General features: G+C 40.9%; 1 protein-coding gene across 1 annotated transcript in view; it reads left to right on the top strand.

The window, feature by feature from the left end:
• Positions 1 to 23,197, top strand: part of LOC116045308 (collectin-12) — a 33,012-nt gene that overhangs the window by 5,596 nt on the left and 4,219 nt on the right. Inside the window, exons 3-4 of the mRNA XM_031292920.2 lie at positions 18,239 to 18,361; positions 23,060 to 23,146. Of these exons, the coding sequence (XP_031148780.1) occupies positions 18,239 to 18,361; positions 23,060 to 23,146 (210 nt within the window). The remainder of the gene's footprint in view (positions 1 to 18,238; positions 18,362 to 23,059; positions 23,147 to 23,197) is intronic.

Below are 23,197 nucleotides of genomic sequence, written 5' to 3'. Positions count from 1 at the left end.
TCCTTTGGCCTTGCGACTTCACAGTCAGCTTGCCTTCGCAAATATATTTATTCTCATCTCATTTTGCTGCTAAAGATTACATTTTCTCTCAAGTGATTATCATAGTCCATAAAGTCACAAATCCTTTCCTGAATTGCAACTTATTGTTACAACTGCTGTAATCCATATTTTTATATTAACAATGGATCAAGTGACCATTTATAACTTGAAAGGTGTTGCTCACAGTGAAAAACCAGAAGATTATTACTTGACTCTGCAGTTCACCTCAGTTTTGTGGAGCTTTATAGCATATTTCAGCTCATTGTTTTTGGTTTTACAGCTTGTAACTTTACTGGTTCAGTCTCCGGAAAATAAAAAAGCTCCAGAAACCCACTGTATGTGACCAGTTAGCGACTAGCTGGTGAACATAGTGGAGCATTTTGCTGCTAAAGAGCTGCAGTACATCTCTCAGGAGTTGGTGGAGACCAAAAGAGAGTTAAAAGGAGAGCTAATAATATACTCACATACATCAGATGGACTCAAACGCGACTCAAATGAATGCTTGAGTTCCTCTGTGTCTGCTGGATGAATGCAACTGTTTGCTTACATGTTACCATATCGACCCATCTCTCTCACTGCCGTTTTTTTTTTTTTATACATCCATGGCCTCTTCCCTGTCCTGTGCACGAGTGTGAACGGAATAGTCTTGTGTGGCTCAGCCCGAGCCACTTTGTTTGTTCCCCATTTCCAGAGCCAGGGCTGTATATGAACACCGGTTTTTATTTCAGCACACGCACAGAAAGGACCTTGAGGAGATATTCGCTGATTTTGACAAAAAAAAGTGTTTTAGATTACATCGCAGACTCCACCTTTAAGTGTTTCATAGTGAACTTTGTTATTGAAAGGAGCTTTTGCAGAAGGTCTAGACGTAGACATATTGACCTGCAGCGGGTTAAACAACTGTTGTAGAGAGCAAACGTAAATGGAAAACACTTACTGAAGTCACCTGCTAAAATGGGGCAGACCAGCAATAAAACACAGCGTTTCTCTTTGACTGTCAAAAAAGTAAAAATTGGCTTTTGGCATAGTGATGCAATTGGGTGCTATTTAAAATATAAAAAATGTGTTTATTCAATTCACTTTTAAGCATTTTCAAGCACACGTTTTATTCTTTATACTGTACATGTTTTCCTCCAATAAAAGGTAGCATACATCTTTAACACCTGTTGCTTGTTGATTAATTAACCTGCCCATTCAGTATAAACAGAACTGTGTGCTGTTGCTCTGTTTGGCTCTGATGATGATCCTGGAGAGTCAAAATGTCTGCTGCACTGCAACTATAATTTAAAAAAAGATAGTTTCTTTTAATTTCATACAGTCATGTGCAGGAGATTCCCAAGTGTGTTTTTGCTCATATGCGCTAATTCAATTGCAATAGCATGCACTTTGATTTTTTTGTTTGATTTGTCTCAAAAACCTTCATACCCCCCATACCTCAAAGCAATTATAAATAGAGAAATAGAGAAATTAAAGTGGTGACAGAAGGAGAACGAGGTGAAATACTGTAAGGGTGCGTGTTTGTGTGAGTGAGAGCGAGAGAAAAATGTAGGCAGACAAATTATATTTCCCAAGAAGACACCCAAAAACAATGAAGTATAATGTGATTGAAATAATTGAAATAAAGTCAGATGTCAGCCAGTGGCTTACAGAAACCAGCTCCATGTCTTGGTTTCACATGTCAGACTTACAGTTAAGTCTTATTTTCTTTGTGTAGGGAATGGAAAGTTCACCCAGCGAGTTTGGAGCAGGCTGTAAACAAAAAGATGATGTACAGACCCAGGATGAGGGATTTCCTCGTATCTGGTTTTGGGAGAATCTCACACTGTCGGACAGACAGGAGGAGAGATAACACCAAGATGCTGAATGAGCTAAAAGAGCAGGGGTTGCTGGGCGAGAGGGTATATTTTATCCCAGGAGATGGGGAAGGGAGTGAAAAGGAAGTGGGAAAAGGTGGAGGAGAGGCAGCCGGTTGTGAGAGAAGGGCAGGAAGTGGATTGATGGCTTTAGAGGTGCATGAGAGGAGTTCTTTGTGAGGAGATAAGGGTATGTGAGTGTGTGTGTGTGATGGTAGTTGATAAAGAAGAGAGGAGGAAGTTGTACTGGTATAAGATTCAGCTGGAACTGTTTATCTGCACACCTTTATGACATAAGAGCATTTGCACTCACAGATGCAATTAGAAAATCATTAGTTTAGCGCTGCAGTTTTTCAGAAGTCATTACTCACGCTCTCAGACGTTTAGACACACTCTTATCTCTGTTATAATTCAATCCTTTCAACCAGGAATCCCACAGAACTTTTGAAGGCAAAAAACTGCAGCCAAAAGGGCAAATGGCAGCCGATCACAGAGGAATTTTATGAACACATCATTTTTCTTTTTTCTCTCAGTTTACAATAGTACAGCCTTGGATGACAGAGCCAGGGGTGGAAATTACTTTTACACACATGCTGTCCTTGCCTGAGCTTCTTGGATGTCAATGTTACACGAAAAAATAGTAAGTAAAGTAAAAATATAAATTCATACTAACAGACGGCTAGTTACTTGCATATTATGATTTTAACATATATTCAGATATTTTCTGTTTGTATTTGGGACCCCTTGAAAACAAGATGATGCATCTCAGGAGGTTTATCGTGATATAATAAATTTGACTACTAATATATTTATTTGTCAAAAAAGTAAAGTTTTTAATGCAAGGGCCTGTTTCATCAAATTTGCAAAACGAGATCACTTGCCCTCGCATTTATTTCAACACATTTCAGAAATCGTTACAAATGCCATACAGTACTTGCAACCCATGCATGGGAACTCAAAAGCCCTGCTGTTCTAGCACATTTATCTGTAATTTGCGAGCAACAATCAAATGTGACGTTGCAATCTGGACTTGGGAGAAACAGTGAGTGGTCATTGATAATCAGTTTGAAGCAGCAACGGCTGAGATATTCTAACTTTTAGTCCCTAATATTAGTCAAGATCCAAAGACCTCGGACCCATAATGCAACTTGGTTGTAATGCAGTCTTTTGCCATGACATGATTCACTTTTTTGGTACCTGTAGTTTTCTATTTCCGTTTTCCACTACGTATCGGCTCAGCTCGCTTGGAACCTCAACCGAGGTGGTACCAAAAACAGTACCAGGTACTATCCACAGCATTTGTTATGGTAAAACAAAAAAAGAGTGAGTGGCAAAACGGCATTAGCGTTGAAAATCCAAACCCAAACTGTGATACCCGGATGATGTAAGTTTCTCATTGACTTTAGAAAGTTAATAATGAATTGAGTGACATGTAAAATCAGTGGACTGCAACTTTAAGTAAATGATCTGAATACATGTTACAACACTGGGCACTGTAGAGAAACCACGGCAAAATAGATGATTTTAGCATCACAGTCAGTTCAGAGGGATCCTGTAAACTTTTGTCCAAACCTTCCACCCCCTCCTCTCTCGCTCTGTTACGCCTTCTTTAGGTTGAATAAAACATGACTTTGGGCGCTAGATAGGAAGAGCAGGCATCAATCGGTGATGTTTTTGCCAGGACAACACATGTGCTGGTAGTTAGCTGCTATTTTCAACCTGGCCTGTGATCATCCGAGTGTCAGTGACTTGACACCTTTTAGAGTGAGGAAAAGCAGCAAAGTCCCCCTCCAGCTCTCACACACCATAATAACCCCGGTGTCCTTGATGTGACCCACATACAGATGTCAGGGGAGGGTTTCTGGAGTAAGGCCTCTATTTAAGAGCCTTAGAGGGGGTGTTTAAACAGGGGGTCTGAGTCATTGATTTAGTAATTAAATAAAAGAATTGCAGAGCACAGAGAAGGCGCTCCAAGACACCTGCGTTCCTTTAATGCGTCCCGTGAAAAGGCTAGTGTTCCATTTGGTGAGCTGCAGTTCTTTGTTCCGCAGGGAACATGCTTCTCCATTAGATCTTACATTTGTATTCCCTCCAGTGTGTGTGTGTGTGTGTGTGTGCTTTTTTATTATATTCGTGGGGTCCAAAAACCGGGGAATACAGTATACTTGTGGGGTCTGCACAGCCTTGTGGGGCCCAAAATGCTGGACCCCACAAGGTTAAAGGGCTGTTTGAGGGTTAAGACTTGGTTTTAGGATTAGGGTTAGAATTAGGTTATGGTTAGGGTGAGGGTAAGGGTTAAGGTTAGGCATTTAGTTGTGATGGTTACGGTTAGGGTAAGGTGCTAGGGAATGCATTATGTCAATGACGGGTCCCCACAAAGATAGTGAAACAAGTGTGTGTGTGTGTGTGTGTGTGTGTGTGTGTGTGTGTGTGTGTGTGTGTGTGTGTGTGTGTGTGTGTGTGTGTGTGTTCAGCCTTACAAACACAACATCACACTCTTATAATACAAACGGATGACTTTTATATGTGAGTCTCTTGTTTCATTGTTTCAACGAACACCTCCGGCAGCAGAACACAGAGGGACTATTTAACAATATATTTGGGGATTCTAATTCCTTCTCTTTTAGTATAAGTAATAAACCTCCTAAATCTTGTTATTCACAGTCCAAAATGTTAATGAAAGGGGGGAAAATGACTGTGAATGGTGCCAAGATCAACTTACAGCTTCCTGGTTTGCAAAAGGGAGTTGAAGCGGAGAGGAACAGTGAGGCGCTGCTCCAAAACTCTGTCAGACTCATAATGACTATCACATTTTCCATGTGTGGCAAAGACTGCAGACAGAGGGAATTCACTAAATTCATTTTCTGGCACTTTGCAGAGCTCTTCACAATGTTTGCCATGCATGCATATGGTTAATTAAATTAAAAATGAATAAGATAAAGTGTATTTCTGTTGTTCACATACGTCAGAAAATGTTGGTGCTCCACTTTGAGTCAAAGCTACTCTGAACATGCAGAGTTTGTGTTAATGTAGCCCACATTCACAATAGTCTGTATCATAAAAATAAAATGGTTAGAACATTTTCCGTGGTCATTTGACAAAATGGCGATTGTTGGTCCAGTAGTTGTCAGGGTGACAACACACGTCAGTGGGGCCGTAAATTGTGTGGCGAGTGAGGAAGAGGGACACTGACAGGGACTGTCAGCAGACCGTTAGACCCAGCCCGCTGTTTGGCTCATTCTTTGTAACCAATGCAGCATGAAAGCACGGCGGAAAAAGCCAGCCAGCCAGCAAGCCAGCCAGCAAGCCGGCCAACCAACCAGTGGACATCTTGTTAGTTGGCTAATGTTAGCTTGCTGACTCTGTGCCCCACCTGTCGCAGAAAATTAGCCGCACAAACCTGTCACTCATCTGGCGATAGCAATGTGCTTTGTGTGGATGAAGCATTCACTTGTGAAATCTGACTCATTTAGCGGCTGGCTCTCTGCCTCGTAATGTTACTACTCCACTGCTCGTTTGTCCATTACTGCAAAACCTCACTTCCGCGACTTACCACCATGCTTACCGCAAGTGGGTTTATATGGAAGTTTATACATTGCCATGGCAATGGTACACCTGCAAACAGCTGCCACTCTGACCATTCTTCTACGTCGATTTGAATGGGAATAGCCTTTGTATCCATTTTATTTCTATGGTCTCTATTCAGTGACTCCATATGTTTTCAACTTCCCATGTATGGCAGGTATGACCATGCTTTTATTGGCATTACCTCTCCTTATAGGCATGTAAAGAAAAGTACCAAATACAGGGCCGTATTGCAATAGACATACAGTATGTTAAAAGGAATAGAAGCAATTTTATGTCTTAAAAAGCAGTAGTAAAAGACAATGGTTAGAATGTAAAATGTTAGCCTAAAGTGCGTGTGTCTGCACGCATAAAGTAGGTCATTTTTAATCTGCTGAGTCAGTCTGGCAGTCTGGTGGTGTTGGCCTGGATGCTGGGGGTCAACAATCTGTGGGAGGGGTGCGTGGGGTCTTTTATGATGCAGCCAGCTTTTTTTGATGCATCTTTTGGTGTAGAGGTCCAGTGTGTAGGTTTCACTGTCAAATTGTCAAAAAAGTGAATCCTATAACTTTCTTTGAGTATGTGTATTTTGTTTAGTTTTGTTTAGAATGAAGTACAGGATGAAAGAATACGTGATCACTTCAACAGTTTTCTGTTACCCGTCTCTGCAGAGCACACAGCAGTTTGATAACAAAATGTTTTTGCTTTTTGGAGTAACAAAATCATCTCTTTGGTCCCTGATGACTCCTGTGCAGCACAGATTCTTCCAGAATCAGTTTCCCTTTCCAGCACTTCCTCTAGATTACCCTAAACACAACTGTTTGTGTAGTAATTTAAAGCCATTGTCTGGTGTTGATTACTACTTTCAGTAAGTGGTGTGATTCACGACCCAGATGTCAGACAGCTCCTCTTGATGCTTCGTCTTGACTTCAGGCTGCTCTGAGGTAGAAGAGCGTGCCATCCTCATGTCTGGAGTGTGTGTGTCTGGACAGATTTTGGCAGAAAAACTTCCTCTTCTTCCTGACCAGGCTGGCGTGTTGTCATTCAGACTGACAGACCACACCCCTGCATCCGACCGCAGATGTGGTGGGCCACCCAGAAGGAACTCCAACACCCATGATGCTGCATAACAGAAGGCATTTCCATTGTTACCTACCTCAGAGAGCATCCCGTCGGTTTTTAGACCGGTTTTTGTATTTTGTCTTGCTGACTTTGGAGAAAAAGTGTATCATTTTGTAATTGAACATTCTGCTTGCGGTTTGCGCTCACCCTTGGATATGAATTATTGTTCTGAGCAAATCATACAAGGTTTCCATTCAGAATTTTCCACTTTCTGAGCAGTGCATATTTTGTTCAAAAGATATTTTTTTTAAATACTTCTTGTACACTGTAAAAAATAATCAGGTTGAAGAATCACCTGTGAAGTTACAAAAAAAGCTCAACTACAAGATTAGATTATATAACCGTATTTTTCAAATTTGCATACATCTCTTTAAAGCCCAGTTTAGATCAAAGAGTCGTGACAAGACGAGTTGAAATTTGCAACTTCTCGCAACCAGCCGGTCTGCAGCGTTCTAAAACCTGCCAGTTCACACCAATGCGACGAGACGGTGTATCATCTCCATAACAACACCTCTTTGTACTTCTAACTTCGTTCTAACTGTGTTCTAACTTCTGACTTTCAGGCTTTTTTTTATAGCTGGATATATCATTTGTTGTGTCTAAATATGAATGTGGATAACGTTAGTGATATTGAGATGCTTGCTACAGTTGCATTTCTAGTGATGAATCTGCAAAAACGCGTTTTCTTTCTCTGATTCACCGCTCTATTCTAACGTCGCTGGGTGCTCCCTCTCTTCAGTCACTCTCTAGCTCGCTTGACCATATAATGTTACCGTGATTTTCTGGCGGTCGTTGACGCTCCGTCTAAGACTCTGCCATTTCGACCAGCTGTTTGTAACATAAAAATAAAATGGATTATGGATCATTTTATTTTCATAGTTTATAGCTGACTTTACCAGCTGACTTCTCTATTGGCTGTTGAAGCAGGTGACGTCCCTTACGTTCTAAAACCAGCCTCTGCGACTTAAACAGCTGAGTCGCAGCGAGTAGAGACCATGATCTGGTTTGAGTCGAGTTTAGAGCGCTGAAACTTTTCCCTGCGACGTTCTAAAATCGTCTTGTCACGAATCTTTGGTCCAAACTGGGCTTTAGGCAGTCTAACCTTCTAACAACACACAACAGACAGTCACAATATTCATATTTTACAGCCCTCAATGTTCTCTCAAAGCCACTGTTAAATGATAGAGCTTCTTATTACAAGCAACCCTAAATCACAGAGCGGCTTTCTCCACAATGACCATAATGTTATACCGACATTACCCACAAGTGACACCAGAGCAGAAACCACCGGGTCGGGAAGAAAATGTCAGTCTACAGTTAAAAAAAAAACACATTCAGAGAACACAAGAGGTGCTTCGGTGTAGACCTGTCCTCCGTCCATATGGCGGAGTGAGCGGTGGATGTGGCCAACATGGTGATGTGTTTGGCTGATGTGGGCATGGCCTGTAAAAGAACTGTCCCATTGAGATTTTCCCCAACCGGCTTTCTGTCAAGTATCCTAAAAATCTGCAAGCTCTTTAAAGCCTACCTGGTATTGTCTGGCAGCAGAACAGGAACTGTAGTTCAGTACATTTACATTTCAGACACTGTTTTAGAAGGACATGAAGCGTGACAGTAGACTGTTACGACAGCTGAAAAATGAGGGGGTTTTCGTGGTCATTTTACTACAATCTGGGTTATCTTGGAACATGCTTCTAGTGGCCTTTATCGGTTCTGCATGTTTAGGTGATTTTGCATTAACACTCAGCTGTTGTGGTTGCAGCTCTGAAGCCTAAATCCCCTCTTTAAAGCTACATTGTGTAAGAATTTCTCCCATCTAGCGGTGAAATTGTATATGACAACCAACTATATATTACTTTCTAGCCCCTCCCATTCCGAGCGCGTTTTAACTCCTACGGTGGCCGAACCCGAAATTAGCTCTTAGAATCTCCATCGTTTACACACAGCTGTTCTAGCCACTCCAATATTAACTTTGGTCTTGTTGCTTTGCCTGTCGCGTTGTCATTTTAATTCTCTTTTTCGCTTCCTTGGCGACTCTGTTACATGTCCTCGAGAATAGGTGTGATCCTCCATCTTCAACAGGCTTTAAAATCTGCCGGCAGTCGCGAGTAATCTCCCGGCTGGCATTCGTCACGGTGCCACTGAGTGTAAAAGCGCGAAAGGCGGAGGTATGTCCCTCTTTGGCTAATGTATTTTAAAGATGGAGGCGCAACATGGCTGCCGCCATTTGAGCGACTCGCTCGTATGTATTCTGAATGATTCTGAATGGCAGATTCTACACTTACGAGAATACTTTGATTAGTTGGTGGAAGTAATTACACATGAATGAGCACATATTTGTGAAAGAACAAAGGGGTTTTTGCTAAGAATCAACTCAAAAAATTACATAATATAGGTTTAAGGGGAATGACCTCAACCCTAATATGCATTTTGCATGCAGGAGTATACAGTACACCACATTCTTTACTATAACCAGGATGCTGTTTATGCTGTACTAGCAAGTAAATAAAAAGTTTTGTGAACAGGATGCAAACAAAACAGAAAAATTGTAGTCTTTATTGCCTCAAATACATTTTTTCTTGGTTTATTTTCACAGCTTCTTATCAAAGGGAAAATGTCCACTATTTATTTTATTTCTGGTTTTCTCTAACTGGCGACATTCAGCTGTTTGTTTTTCTTTGAAGTACTTGCTAGTGCTCCTTCGGCACTGGGGGTCTTTGTAGTGGTTTTCACATTTTTACTGGCACCTGAAGCAACCAGCGGGAGGTCTCTAGACATCGATCAGATGTGGTTTCGGAAACAGAAACTCAGATCCAGATCCTTGCAGCTGAGAGTCGACTTCAATATTGAAAATGCTGAATGAAAGAGACTTCTTGCGGTGCAACATTGTTTAAAAGAAAATAAGATTCAAATACTGTATGGTTACATTGTGAAGTGCTGCACTTTGTAATCATGTCTTCCAGTTGAATGGCAGCTGACTGAAAACAAACAGCCGTTGAATCATATCTTTCATTGGATAAAGTATTTCTTTTGTTGTTCTTGTGCTGCTCTCCTTCATTCTCTCTTTGAACTGACTTCTTCTTTTTGCTGATGGTGTGTCTATGGATGTTTCCTTCAAAGTTGAGCGTAGGCAGGCTATCAAATTATGGATGCTAATGTGAGGGTTATTAAACAGTGGGCCACACACACACACACACACACACACACACACACACACTTACTAGAGAGCTGCAACGTTTTGGGGTGCTTAAGCTCTGATGTTTTGCTTTGTAACCAAAGCCCAAGTCACTCCGTTGGGCCCCAAATCCCTAAACTGAGTAAGTCCATTCCCGCTCCCCATCTCTCATTGTTGATGTAGTTTTCTGGAAATACGACCTGTTTGTGTAACTGCAGCGAGCGCTGAGTCTGTGCAGAGCCGAGCGGGGCCTCCGGGCTCATGGGAGGGGGTAAGGCTGCAGGGCGGGACGATGCTGCTGCGGGCTGCGTGCCTGTCTGACCTCAGCTCATCTGAAAACCATTTTGGAAGTGTTTATTTCTCTACCTTTACTATCAGTCAGTGAGATGTCATTATCGTAGCATGAGGAGTGGGCAGTTTGGCCATGTTCTCTGTGTCTGTTCCAAAATTATTTGCAGAGCTGACAGACCACTCTCTGTTTCAAGAAAGTGAACAACTACAAAGGTTCTTTGCATCTTTCCAACTTGCACATTCAGTGGAGACTGGCTGATATAAGTATTTTTGCACTTATTAAGCCAAAATACAACTAACAGAAACCCACATTTTCTACTTCTTGCCTCTTTGCTTTTTTAATGTGTCTAGATTAGATTAGATTAGATTCAACTTTATTGTCATTGTGCAGAGTACAAGTACAAAGACAACGAAATACAGTTCAGTCTAATGGAAACTCATAAACCTGTCATTGGATCAAACGGATCTGAAAGATGAATTTGATTTTTGTGTAGAAAATAAAAGTTCTGCCTCACTCCCCCACAGCGAGGCGGCAGACAGTTGGAGCCTGAGCTGCTGGGTGCTGCAATCTTGTTTGCCTCATAATTTGACAATGCCTTTTGTTGGATGTGATACAAAGCTATGTCACAAATATTCCTTTTTTCTCTCCTTCCCATTTTTACGTGGATGATCTGGCCCATGTCACAGTCCCTGAGAGGTTCCTGGCTCTCTGTGGACGATGTGACAGGGGTTACTGGCTTTTACAGTTCATCCGTCATTGCTTTCTCTCCACCTCTCAAATCTTTAAATGATTTAGCTTTTTATCACTCCCCCGTCTTGTTTTCTCACGTTTCGTTTTTTTTCTCTGAATTCATTCTTTTGCGACTGAGCATTGGCCTTGTCCTGCCTGTCGTCATTCCTCTACTCGCTCCTCCTTCATTAACTTATAGCCACGAGCATCATGCCCGTCTGTCTCACGTGATGGAGGCGTATGGTTTCCATCATATGAAATAAACGAGATGGAGCCTGAATCAGGCCACACATGGAGCCGAGATGGTGCCAGTTTCCTGCAAGGCCCCAAAGCCATCCCATGAACTCAGAACCCTTTGGCCCTAATTCTGCACTTCCTCTGATTGCGTCATTGGCAGGTACAGCCTTGAAGTGAGCGCAGTGGGCATGCTGCAGGACGGAGTATATTCTCCAAGCTGTTAAACAGTCAGTTATTAGGCGAGGTAACCATGAAGCCAGGACCTCCGCTGCGAGAGAGCTTTCTGCATTGGCTGTGGATTGTGTTCAGTGTGTACTCTCTTCACATGTTCCTTTTAAAAGGAAAATTAATCCAAAAGTATAACTACAAGAACTAGTGATTTTATTTTAATGTCCATGTTTTTGTTTTGTGGTTCCAGAGTTATGTATAAAGAAATCCAAATCACATTTTCTCTGCCGGAAAGTCTCCTTTATCTCCTTCTGTATGGCTACAAAGTTGAACACAACAAGTTTACTTCTGATGCTTCCTAGAACATTTTAAAGTAAGAAATGACCAATTGAGATAAATGTCACCAAGACAGGCTTAGCGAAAGTAGGTACACCAAGGTGCATTGAAACATATTTCTTTAAAATCGTGTCTCAAAGTCACTGATTTATGTCCACCAACACTGAGAGTCATGCACCAGTACACACACACACACACACACACACACACACACACACACACACACACACACACACACACACACACACACACACACACACACACACACACACCATTGCAGCACATGATTTAGTGCAGGCCACCTCACCATGTCATTGAGAGAGCTGAGCGGTGTATGACTCATTCATTGAGCCATCATCTCCCTCCTGACTGTAAAACATCTTGGCTAAGATTACAGTGTATCAGAGATCTTGTAAAACTGAAAAATAATTCTGCTTGAGTAATGAAGGACATATGGCATAATGGATGACTGTTTAAGAAAACTATTGGAAACAAACAACTACAGTTTTGGCATTCAGTAAAACAAAAACAAAAAACATTTCACAAACAGCAGAGACACTGTTGGTAGATAACAGCTATCCACTCTGTAATGTAATGAAGATGCATTTAATCAAGTTCTGGACTTGAGTGCAATTTTGAGGCACTTTAAGCCATGTGTAGAATGTTTATGTGATTGAAGTATATTTTAAATGATTCTGAGGGCATAATTTTTGTCTGCAGAGAAATTAGACGATTATGGTGAAAACTGGAGAAGTTTGTGTCACTTTGCGTCCGTTTATCTCAGTGTCGCTTGAATCTGTGGGATGATGGGAATGTTTAGATACTACCACTAGGGGGTGCCACCGTCCCAAATCTTTAAAGCAACAAATAGTGGCTTAAATATTTCCGTTTTCAGTCGAAAAAATTTGCACTTTTTACTTCTCTGTTTTATCTGGCAGAAAACTTTAACACGGGAGGCCGCTTTACAATTTGTATTGTATCCATGACGACTAAGCTTCCTTAACCTACCCTTTCCCTAAACCTAAGTTGTTTTTGTGCCTAAAAGAAACCAAAATGTAACCATAGCGTTATCATATCATAAAATGGATTTACTTTTGAAACAGTGCTGAGTCCTTTCAATAGTGATGAATATCAGAAAGCACTTGCATGTAATTCTGGAGAGCATGGACATATTTTGTTGTTTAATTTGGATGACTTGTTCTTTCTGTCCCTCTTCATTCAGTTTTTTTCTGTCCCTTTTTCTCTCTTATATCCATTTCCTTCTTTCTCTCAAATGTTCCTCTGTCCTTCCTTTCTGCCTTTCTTTCTTTCTTTCTTTCTTTCTTTCTTTCTTCCAATGCCTGAAATAGTAAAAATTGAGGATATCAAGTTACCTCTCCTTCTTCACAATGATTGTTTTTCATATGGCATTGTAGAATTTTAAATACAGGATTTTTACTTGTAACAGAGTATTATCCCGTTCTGATATGCTTTGACTTAGTTCGAGGGTTAGAGGACTTCTTCCACTGCTGTAGTTTGTCTTGAACTCCTCTCTTTGTCTTTGGTGCCAGGTATAATTCACTGATTGCCCTCTTGGAGTAATGTGCACTTTGGTTCCTGGAAAGGGGTTGAGTGTTTGTTAGGCAAGGCAGGGATCCAAATCACAGTTTTTGTGACCTCAGCTCACAGCTTTGTGTTCCCATCCGTTACTATAGCGTCCCTTCTGCTATTTACAGTAAATAAACATTGTCTTTTAATGAGCAGGGCCCACGCTCCGGCCATGCTTTGCTGTGGAAATTACTTTGGCATTTCTGGGGCTAATGACCGGCCATATGAGATGAAAAAGATGATGTTTGGGTAATCCTTTGTTTCAGGAAATGAGGCTAGTGAAAGACACAGGCTTGAAGACACTTAATTACCACTAAGGTGGACACTGTCTGGATATTATTTCAACATAAAGGTTTTGCAGGAACAATGGGTGACTTCATCCACCCAAAGCACACAAAGACATTCACATTTGAAAACCCGCTGGTGTGTTGTTGTTGTTGTTTTGGAAAGGCTCTTTGTCTTTGGAGCATCAGTTTTGTTTTGCTATGAGCAGTAAAAGTGTTGTTGTCAGCTTGTGGTCTGAGCATCCTTGGACGATGGTTATTTTTGTGGTTGTGGTCGGTCAGATCCGACTGTGTCTGGCGAAGGGAAAGATGACGAATCAGAGTCCGATTTAATGACGAGCAGCCAAACTAAAGGAAAGCGAGTCTCTGATGTTAAACTGTGAACAAGGAGGTCAGTGTTCACTTGTGTTTTTCCACAGTCAGTTGCAAGTTCTTTTTCAATATTTAATAAAAAAGTGTGTCACACTAGAAGCTTCTTCTTTAACTTGATTACATAACTCCACACATAGCCAAACTTCATGTGCTACAAACCTCAAGATATTTTATCCATGTGTGAGGATTTGTGCATCTGGGTCGTGTTAGTGTAACAGATAGTTGAGAATGTGTGAAAGACGTTTGTCCTGACTGTCTCATATCCATCTGGCCATTTGTCATGTAAACAGGCCATACCCTAGGTGTCTCTATGTTTGGTTTTTCTGATTGTGTTTAATATATAGGGCTGCACGTTATGAGGGAAATATGCAATAACCTTGTTGAATATCGCGATAACGATATTACTTGCAATAGATAAACATATATTGAAATGTTCCCAGTTCTGCATTTCTGCTGCTTTCAGTATTCTGCTACAATACAACACATTGCTTGTTGAATTTAAAACAAATGAAAGGAAATAATTTCTAACATTCTTTAATTGAACACATTGAACATGAAATTGAATGTAAAAGGCACCACTAAAAAAAGAATGACAGTTACATTTTAGTGTGCAGTTTTCTGCTGATATTTTCTTTCAACAACACAAAAAAATCTCTGAGTGTCTTTCGCGATATGTTGCAGCCTTTTGCGATGTGTTTATTGCGGCAGTTTATATCGCGATGACGATAAAAAATTGATATATTGTGCAGCCCTAGTTTAATATGGAGTCAAAACTTGATTTGCTTTGTCTATTGTATAGTCCCCTATAACACTTTAGTAATGCATAATATCTTGGATTTAGGTTTTAATTTCTTTATGCAAACTGTGTCGAATCAAATCATATTAAACAAAAACAGCCCGAGTAAGAGGACATGAATGTGACAATATAGTTTACAAAGCCACATCCCATGTAAGCATGGCTGTGGTTATTTGCAGGGTAAAATAGACCAAGTTCAAACTGAGCTAAATTTGGTGAAAAAGTGAGCTTTATAGATCGTCTATACTTACATATAAACATTGTTTTAACAGGACTTCAATGATTACCTTTTAACGTGTAATTAGGACCTGCTTCTCATTGAAATGTCGTCATTTAAATGCTGTTGAAACACGTAAACTAAACAGTTACTTTTCAACCCAATTTAGCCCAGTATAACCGTAACACCTTGGATGACTTTTATCTCTCCCCCTGTAGGTATGTGGCAGAATCTAGCATAACTAACTAACTAACTAATGCTAGTTATTAAACCTCAATACGTTTTTTGTACCGACCAAAATGTTTCCAGACGTTTCAAGTACAGAAAGCTGGCATCATATTGATATATGTTGATATGAGTCATACTCTTATTCAAACTTTCTTTGATCAAACAGTTTCAAAGTGCATGTATGGCTGTAAACATGAAATGAAAAGATTTTTGTAGAAAACATTTACGCTACTCAAAGTAAAGTGAGGTGAAAATACCTGAGTTTCAGTACTGAAACTCATATTGTTTGATTAGTAGTAGCGCTATACCGATCGGCCTATCGCATTATCGGTCAATATTAGCTTATTGCAGATATGGCGTAGTGGATTATACACTATGTTGGCCGATAAGTAACAAGACATTTAGTTTAAGGTCATGTAACTGTTGACTTTCACTATGTATCTCGGTCGCAATTCTTTAAAAATTCGGGATCCTAGATTGTTTTGTCTATGTTCCGTGTTTATGTTTTTTTTTTACTGTCGACAGATATAGTGTTATTGGATTTTGTAAACTCCCAGATATCAATATCAAAAATCCAGTATCAATTGAGCTTTAATTAGTGTTTTTGTAAACCCCGCCCAAATAATGTAGCCACTGATATTAACCCACTCAACACCAGCCAGTTAAAATCTATTTTGAAATTGAAGTTGATTGCGAACAATAAATGAATGGCAAACAAGCCCTGATATCTTCTTTATGCTGATGCTGTACGTGTATTTAGAGACATCACAAGGTACAACAGAGATAGGAAACACAAATGATTAGCACATAATGTAAAACCAAGAACACACCAATATTATCCTAAAGCCTCACTCAGCATTCCAGTCCAGCATCTGTCTCGTCTCCTTATTTGTCCTGCTCATCCAGGAAGTGACCCACTGGGAAATGAACAGCAAGCAGGTCGCAACCCCCGATAAAGCCTCGGACAGCCCACTGGTGTGTCGACACTCGGGGGTTGAAGAGATTACAGCTGCTCCATCTGATGTCTGTGTGCTCATAGAGGAGCTGTGAAACTGAAATCTCTCTCTTTGTTGTTGTGTTGTTGGCCATGTGTTTTGTGTTATGTCAGGTGTCCTCCATATTGATATGGATATACATATATGACAGCCAACGCAAAATTCTCCACTTCTCCACTGAGCATTTGAAGATCACCAGTCAATGAGCACTGAAATGGAAAAGCCTTTTGCTTGTGCAATAGTTTATCCCCTTACAAAGTGTTTTGGTATCATTTCAGTGCAGCAGATTTGTAAACACTGTCAGCCTGTTTGGATTGGAACAGCAAATTTGGGCAGCAGTGCTTTGATTACTATGAACTGATGAACTGATATGCTTGTTTTTTTGTGGAAGCATGCATGGGCTGACACTCCAAACATGTCAGCAGTCATGAATGATTCAGAAGTGCAATCATTTATCGTGGCTGTATTCCCAGAGTGCACTTCTCTCCTTTCAGTCACCGGTGGCGAGGGAAGACTTTGGTGACTCCTCATACACAGCTGTGTTAGCTGCTTTGTGCTTAGTAACTGGCTCCATACACCCAGAGCTGGAGCTGAGACAAATGTCTTTTATGTATACACACTTGGTAATACATTTTAAGGAGCCCGTTGAGGCTCTTTACATGATTAAGACATGAGCATCAGCCATGTTTTAGGGCTCTAAAAGCTAAGTTCACTCAGGTGTGTGTGGTACAATACATAAGCAGACAACAACACACCACAAAGATCAAAAAGAACGTTAATCTCGCGATAAAAAAATTGACGCCGTTAAAATGGGTTTGCGTTAACGCCGTTAATAAGACGTTTAACTGACAGCACTAATTAAAACCCTTTTCTGAGTTTGAAGCTGCTATAATCAATATTTTTATATTCACTATCAAATGACCATATATTGGCCAATAGTATTTTTGTTCAACATAAATAACAAAACCATCTTAATACTGATTCCTTAGAACTCTGGTGGAAAAATAATATGTAATGGTGATTCTTTTTTCATTTCTGTAATTTCTTAATTTGTACCTGCATTAAGCTTGCACAGCAGCAGCTTTAGGCAGATGAAGTAAAGTAGGTCTCTGTTTTGGTGGTGGTGTCATTTGAGTTGGAATCAAAACCATAGAAGGATTAAATTTAAAACCCTTTTTAACTCAGTTAAAACTTGCCCACTCTTTTTACCGTAAATCTCGTGTTCTCTCCGGTTGGTCGGACGCTGAGGAGGTCTCCCTTCCAGCTGGACTTGGTGTTTAACTGAGGTCTAACACTCGGTGATCATTAACAATCCCTTAACACCCATAAGAATGAATCAAGTTGTTAACTTTGGCATCTAAACTCCCATCGAGACCCCTGACGAGCCAATCAACGCTGCATTTTTAATTTATTGAAGTATTACCTCATGTATAAAACTAGATGTGTGGTGAAATGTTTGCCGCTAAATGGTCCTGGCTCTTTACTGGTTGATGAATAATGCCCTTGTAATTGACTGGCTTTCACATGGTGATAGTCATGTATTGCACTCTTTGTGCTGCCATGTTGAATAAGAGCTATTCCTTCATATTGTGTTTGTAAAGTGAGTTTCATTCCAGGTGCATGAAAACCACCCCCAACCTTTCCACACACTTCCTGAATTGAAAATAAAATGCAGCTGTGTTCCCGTCAGCGCTATGGATCTCGCCACTCATCTGTCATGAAAGACATCCTCGGAAAGAAATATTTCACAAGTGTCCCCACCAGCTAAGGCCTTTTAGTTTGACTCCAAGTCAACTGAAGCTGCAAGAAGAGAACTGGAAAAGTGCAGATTCACACAGAGGCAGTATCTAATGTTAAACAAAAGTACAACACGCATGGTTTACTTTCAGTGCTTCTCGTGTAAAACTCATGAAGTCTGAATCTTTGTGCATACAAAACAGACATCAACTGAAAAAGAGGAAGTTTGCTGAGTGAAGACTGAGTGAAGGAAAATAAGCATGTTGCTGAGTGTAAACAAATCAGTGGGGGGGAATGTTTTTGTGTCCCCTGCCCCTTCACCACCCAGGCCCTAAGGGAACTGCTGGACTCTTAAATGTAGACTCCAGGGCTGTTTGTCCAGATGTGGGACTCCTGGACATGGAGAGTCTCGAGCTAACACCAACTCTACCCAGCATGTCCTTTTTTTAGACCCCTCTGCTCCAGAAAAAAAATGTATTGGATCATGCAGTCTTTCTTTTTACACAGGGATCCAGGAGGGCACCCAGTGCACTAAGTGTAAGAATGAATGGGCGCTGAAGACCTCCATAGCTCTGCTCTATGTGCTGTGTACTCTCCTCACCATCGCTGTTGCTGTGCTTGGATATAAAGGTAAGACGGCCCAGTGAACTACACTCTACACTCTCTTCCATCACTGTGAACTGATGGGTACAATTATAGGATGACAAACATTTTTAAACATCACTTTGGTGCTGCAATTCGATTTCTAAAATGTTGAAATGATTTGCTTACAGTGTGCTGAGAGAGTGGGCGTCCAAACATATCTTTTGGTTTCTTTTCATGCTGCCAAGAAATAAGAGCTTTTCTGTTTGATGTGTATGAATACACTGAGAGAGTGTGTGTGTGTGTGTGTGTGTGTGTGTGTGTGTGTGTGTGTGTGTGTGATAGAGCTCATCATTACCAGAGTGGCCTTCTGTGTGCCCTAGCATGACATGAATCTTCTTTGGCAACATTTTCTTTTCATTATTGAAAGGCAATAGATCAGTAATGGAAAATATGAGGAGAGGACCACCACACCTATAAGAAAAAAGCTGCAGTCTTTCTCTCTGAAATCACTCATACATACAGATACTGGGTCAATTCACCCAAAAAACTATTTCCAAAACAATCTTACTTAAAGAAACAGTTCCACACTTTGGGAGACACCACTCTCATGTGGTTTGTCTGTACGTTAAATATGAAGCTACAGCCAGCAGCTGGTTAGCTTAGCTTAGCACAAATACTGGAAGCAGAGGGAATCAGTTAGCCTGGCTCTGTCTAAGGGTAACAAGATTACCAGCACTTCTAAAGTTGAACATTGTTTAATCTCCAGTGGTTGCCTGGCAACATCATAGTGACGACAAGGCAGAAAGTTACTACCCCTGAGAAAATAGTTCAGCACTTGTTATTAATACTTCAACATGTTAATTAGTGAACTTTAGAGGTGGTGGTATGCAGATTTTGTTACCTTTGGCTAGCTGTTTCTTCCTGTTTCTCCCTGTTTCTAGTCTTTATGCTAAGCTAAGCTAAATGGCTGCTGGCTGTGGCTTTATACAGTATTTAGCTTACAGACATGAAAGTGGTATCAATCTTCTCATCTAACACTTGGCAAGAAAGCGAGTAAGTGTTTTTCCTCAAATGTTGAACTATTCTTTGAATGGGAGTGGTATGTAGCCATGCATATACCATAGTTTGGGTATTATTTGTCCAGGTTTTGAGATAACTGTCTATCTATCGGTTTCAGCTGCTGGCTCAATACAATGGAGTTCAATTTTCATTCATTGAATTCATCAACAGCATCTTTCCACAGACCTCATTGTCAACTATTTTTATATGGACTATTTATTCAGTAGAAAAAACTGTTCACAACGTCCCGTAACTGGGACACTGATTTTCATTCAACTCCATTGTATTGAGGTGGAGACAGAAAATGCATATTTTGTTGTAATTTCAGTGCACAGACCCTTTAAGTTTCAACACTGACCCCTCTCTCTGTGCTTTCTGTCTCCACTCCACAACCTTCTCTCAGTTTATTTTATGAACACCTCCAAAGCTCACTCCTCCGGGAAGGGCCTTCAGGCTTTGTGGAGCTGAACGTCCTGTTTGGCTTTTTCACATTTTTTCCAGGTCGGGAAACGGTCTTTCAAAGAATTGAACTCTGCATGTTCCTGCTATAATTGTGCAAAACGCTCCAATATGCGACTGCGTATGTCCCCTCCTTGTGTTACGGTTAAGGTTTGTGAAAGTTAACATGTTCAGGGGTTATCTGTGCGTCTTGAGTGCAAAAACAATGATGTCCCCTTACTCTCTGAGCTCAGTTAGCCCTACTTGTTCCATAGTGCATTTTTTCATGCAGGCCTAATTGATCCCAGATGAGCAGTGAGTGAACTCAGAGCAACTCCAGCAGAACCCACTAAAATTGGGTTTTTACTGGCACTGAAGTAGTGCTCTGTCAAGGGAACCACAGCTCAGGCTAAACACACTCCTAGCTCCAGATGGTTATGTAGTGAGACCCAGAGTGCTCTATGCACTTAACATGTGTACTTCTCTCTGTCCTCCATCACGGACCCACAGAAACGTCCTCTATGTGACTCTTTTGTTTTGATGCAATTTAACCTTAGAGGTTTGGCCTGGATTCAGTGTCCTCTCTCTCCTACAGCCTTGTTGTCTATATTGTTGTCTACAGTTGTCTTGATTGACACGACCAAAAGCATGATGAGGTCATTCTTTGGACTCTGGAGGATTTAAATCCCGCTAGTTTTCCCTAAAGACAGTAAGAAAAGAGACTGGAGGAGGACATAACCTGTGTATTTTACTTCACTTCCTATGTGAATGTCCTTTTATTCTCAAACCTCTCTTGGTCTGGTATGACCAGTAGCTTATAGTGGCTAATGTTAGCAAACTTTAGTTGCTGTGTAAGTTTCTGACTTTGTGACTCTTCTCTACTTGTGCTACTGTTACGCTATGCTTTAGCATTTGACAGTCAAACAGTTGAATGTTTTTTATCACAAAAGTAAAAAACAAGGCGTAAACACACCGTACCTCACTGGGAGGCATATTTGTTTTTTTCCTGCTTGTGGTCCCATTACACTCACACTCTTTCAGGTCACCTGAAGAAGCCCTGACTTCACCTTCTGGCCAGCTGCTGTTATACTAGCTTCTGTGACTCAGTGCAATCTCTCACTAAACATTTCTTTCAGCAGTCTTTCTGAACACATTAAATGAGTCCCTCGGGTGTACTATCCATATTCTTAGACAAATGTACTGCAGCACTGGCTATTAGAAGGATTTAAAGTTAAATAACAGTTAATTATTTAACATTTTGCTTAAGCATTTGTAAAATACCTGCAGAGGAGTTTGCAGATACTATCCAATCCTGAGTACTGCCAGCAGGTTACCTTTCAGGCTTCAGGTACAACCACCACCAGTAGTATTAATGAAAGCCACAGGTTTATATGTAGATGCATTTCCACTTCATTTGTAAATTTGACGTCAAGCATTTACTCCTCTGTCCTAACAGTTGTACTTTCAGTTGTACATGGAGTTTTGAGATTGCCCTGTGGCTAAAATATAAAATAACCAAAGCATGGAGTGTACAATTCAGTCGCTTCATAACTATTTTTACTATTTCTGACTTCATATGTATAAGGAAGCTGGATTTTACAAGACAACCCGGGCGGTTTTAAGAACCACTCACACAAGAGCTGGAAAGAGTTCAAACTGGGTACACACCAGCTCATTTTTATAACACATATACCTATAGGGTTTCTGCCAAAATAATGCTTTTCCTCTGCAGCCCTGTTGCAATTTCAACTTCTTTGCATGTGTGTTTTATGGTTCATTTTGCCACAGTATGATGCAATGAATCTTCCAGAAAGCCAGTTCACGAACAGAACATGTGGAAAAGGCCCAGAAATGTCTGTGTTTGGGAGTCCGCTTGTGTTAGTTTCAGTTTCCAGGCTAGTGCACGCGTGAGTGTCAGTGAAAGAAGCAATGTGCCCTAGGTGTAGCCTATGGTTTGGTCTGTGAACGGGAAGTCAAAGTGTCTTTGTACTCTGCAACTGTACGTTCTGTGTCTGGAAATGTGTCCCATTTCATTTTATGTGTGGAACATTTCCTGTCAAACAGTAAAAGATCTTTTTTACTTGCAGTCTGCAAACTAAAGAATAATTTTCTATTACTTTTGAAGTATTAAACCTAAAGAAATTGCTGTGATATAATGTGTTAATTAAGGAGCTTTAGAAGTGCTGGTAGGCTGACTTCGTTACCTTTGGACAGAGACAGGCTAGCTCTTTCTCCTTGTTTCCAGTCTTGCTAAGTTAAGCTAACCGGAGGCTGGTGGTAGCTTCATACTTAACTTAACAGATAGACATGAGAGAGGTAACAATCTTCTCATCTAACTCTCAGCAAAAAAAGCAAATACACATATTCCCCAAAATGTCTTGTTTTGCTATAAATTCTATATAGATGGGATATAAAGTAGTGGAAATTAAGGCCAATATTAGTGCTAAAATAAAAGGCTCTACCTGCGTCTTCTTTTGGAGGGATGGATGGATTTGAAGAAGCTCATGTTGTCTTTCTGGTGATTTGAAAGCCTTGTGACTGGACTGTTGTCTTAACTGTTGGGAACAAACAGCTGGGGTGCAGCTTCCCAGCAGAGGAGCCCATGCAGTTCCTAGTTAGAGGATGTGTCCCCCTGGCGAAGCTGGTGGTAGAAGTGGGCTGATTTCCTGGAATCCCAGACACATTCCAGAGGAAATGAACGATGGTGTCGCCTGTGGGGGCGTGAAGAGCCTCCCTGCCACAGCGTCTGTCTACTCTGGGCTGTCTTTGATCCGCCTGTTTACTGAAGACCCCAGGTCACTTCCTGTCCCCTAGGGCCCTCGCCAGTGTCTCCCCATGTACCTCCAACCTCTGTGTCTGTCATTGACCACCCACTCCATCTTTGCTGAATCAATGTTTCTTCCTCCCTCCTCCTGTCTCTTTCGCAGTGCCTACCTTTCTCTGTCTCTCACCCACAATTTAATTCCAGTCCAACTCCAAATTCTGCTTTTTCTGTGTCTCGCTTCCTTCTGTCACACTCTAAATCTGTCCTATCCCAAGAGATTACATTAATCGAGTCCAGCATTATTACATGCCTACCAGACATGTAGACACATCTCTTATAGTATCTGTCAGTGGTTTCCTTTCTGATCCCTTTTATATATGATGTCTGTGGTTGCAGGCAATTCTGGTCTGTTAATAAAGGATGGAGCCTGTGATGAGACTATGACACTAACCTTTGTCCTACCTGTCCTGTTTTTCTTCCAGTGGTGCAAAGAGTTGACAGTGTGTCTGAAGGTATTGCAAACTATGGAGGAAAGATAATGGCTGTTGAGACTGATTTGAAAAAGCTTGGTAAGTATCTGGGTTTAAATTGAAGTAAAACCTACAGTGAGGGCCTGAAAC

This window comes from Sander lucioperca, chromosome 23 (assembly GCF_008315115.2).
Source record: "Sander lucioperca isolate FBNREF2018 chromosome 23, SLUC_FBN_1.2, whole genome shotgun sequence".
NCBI classification, from domain to species: Eukaryota; Metazoa; Chordata; class Actinopteri; order Perciformes; family Percidae; genus Sander; species Sander lucioperca.
The sequence above is the reverse complement of the archived record's forward strand: the minus strand, read 5'-3'. Positions and strand labels throughout refer to the sequence as shown.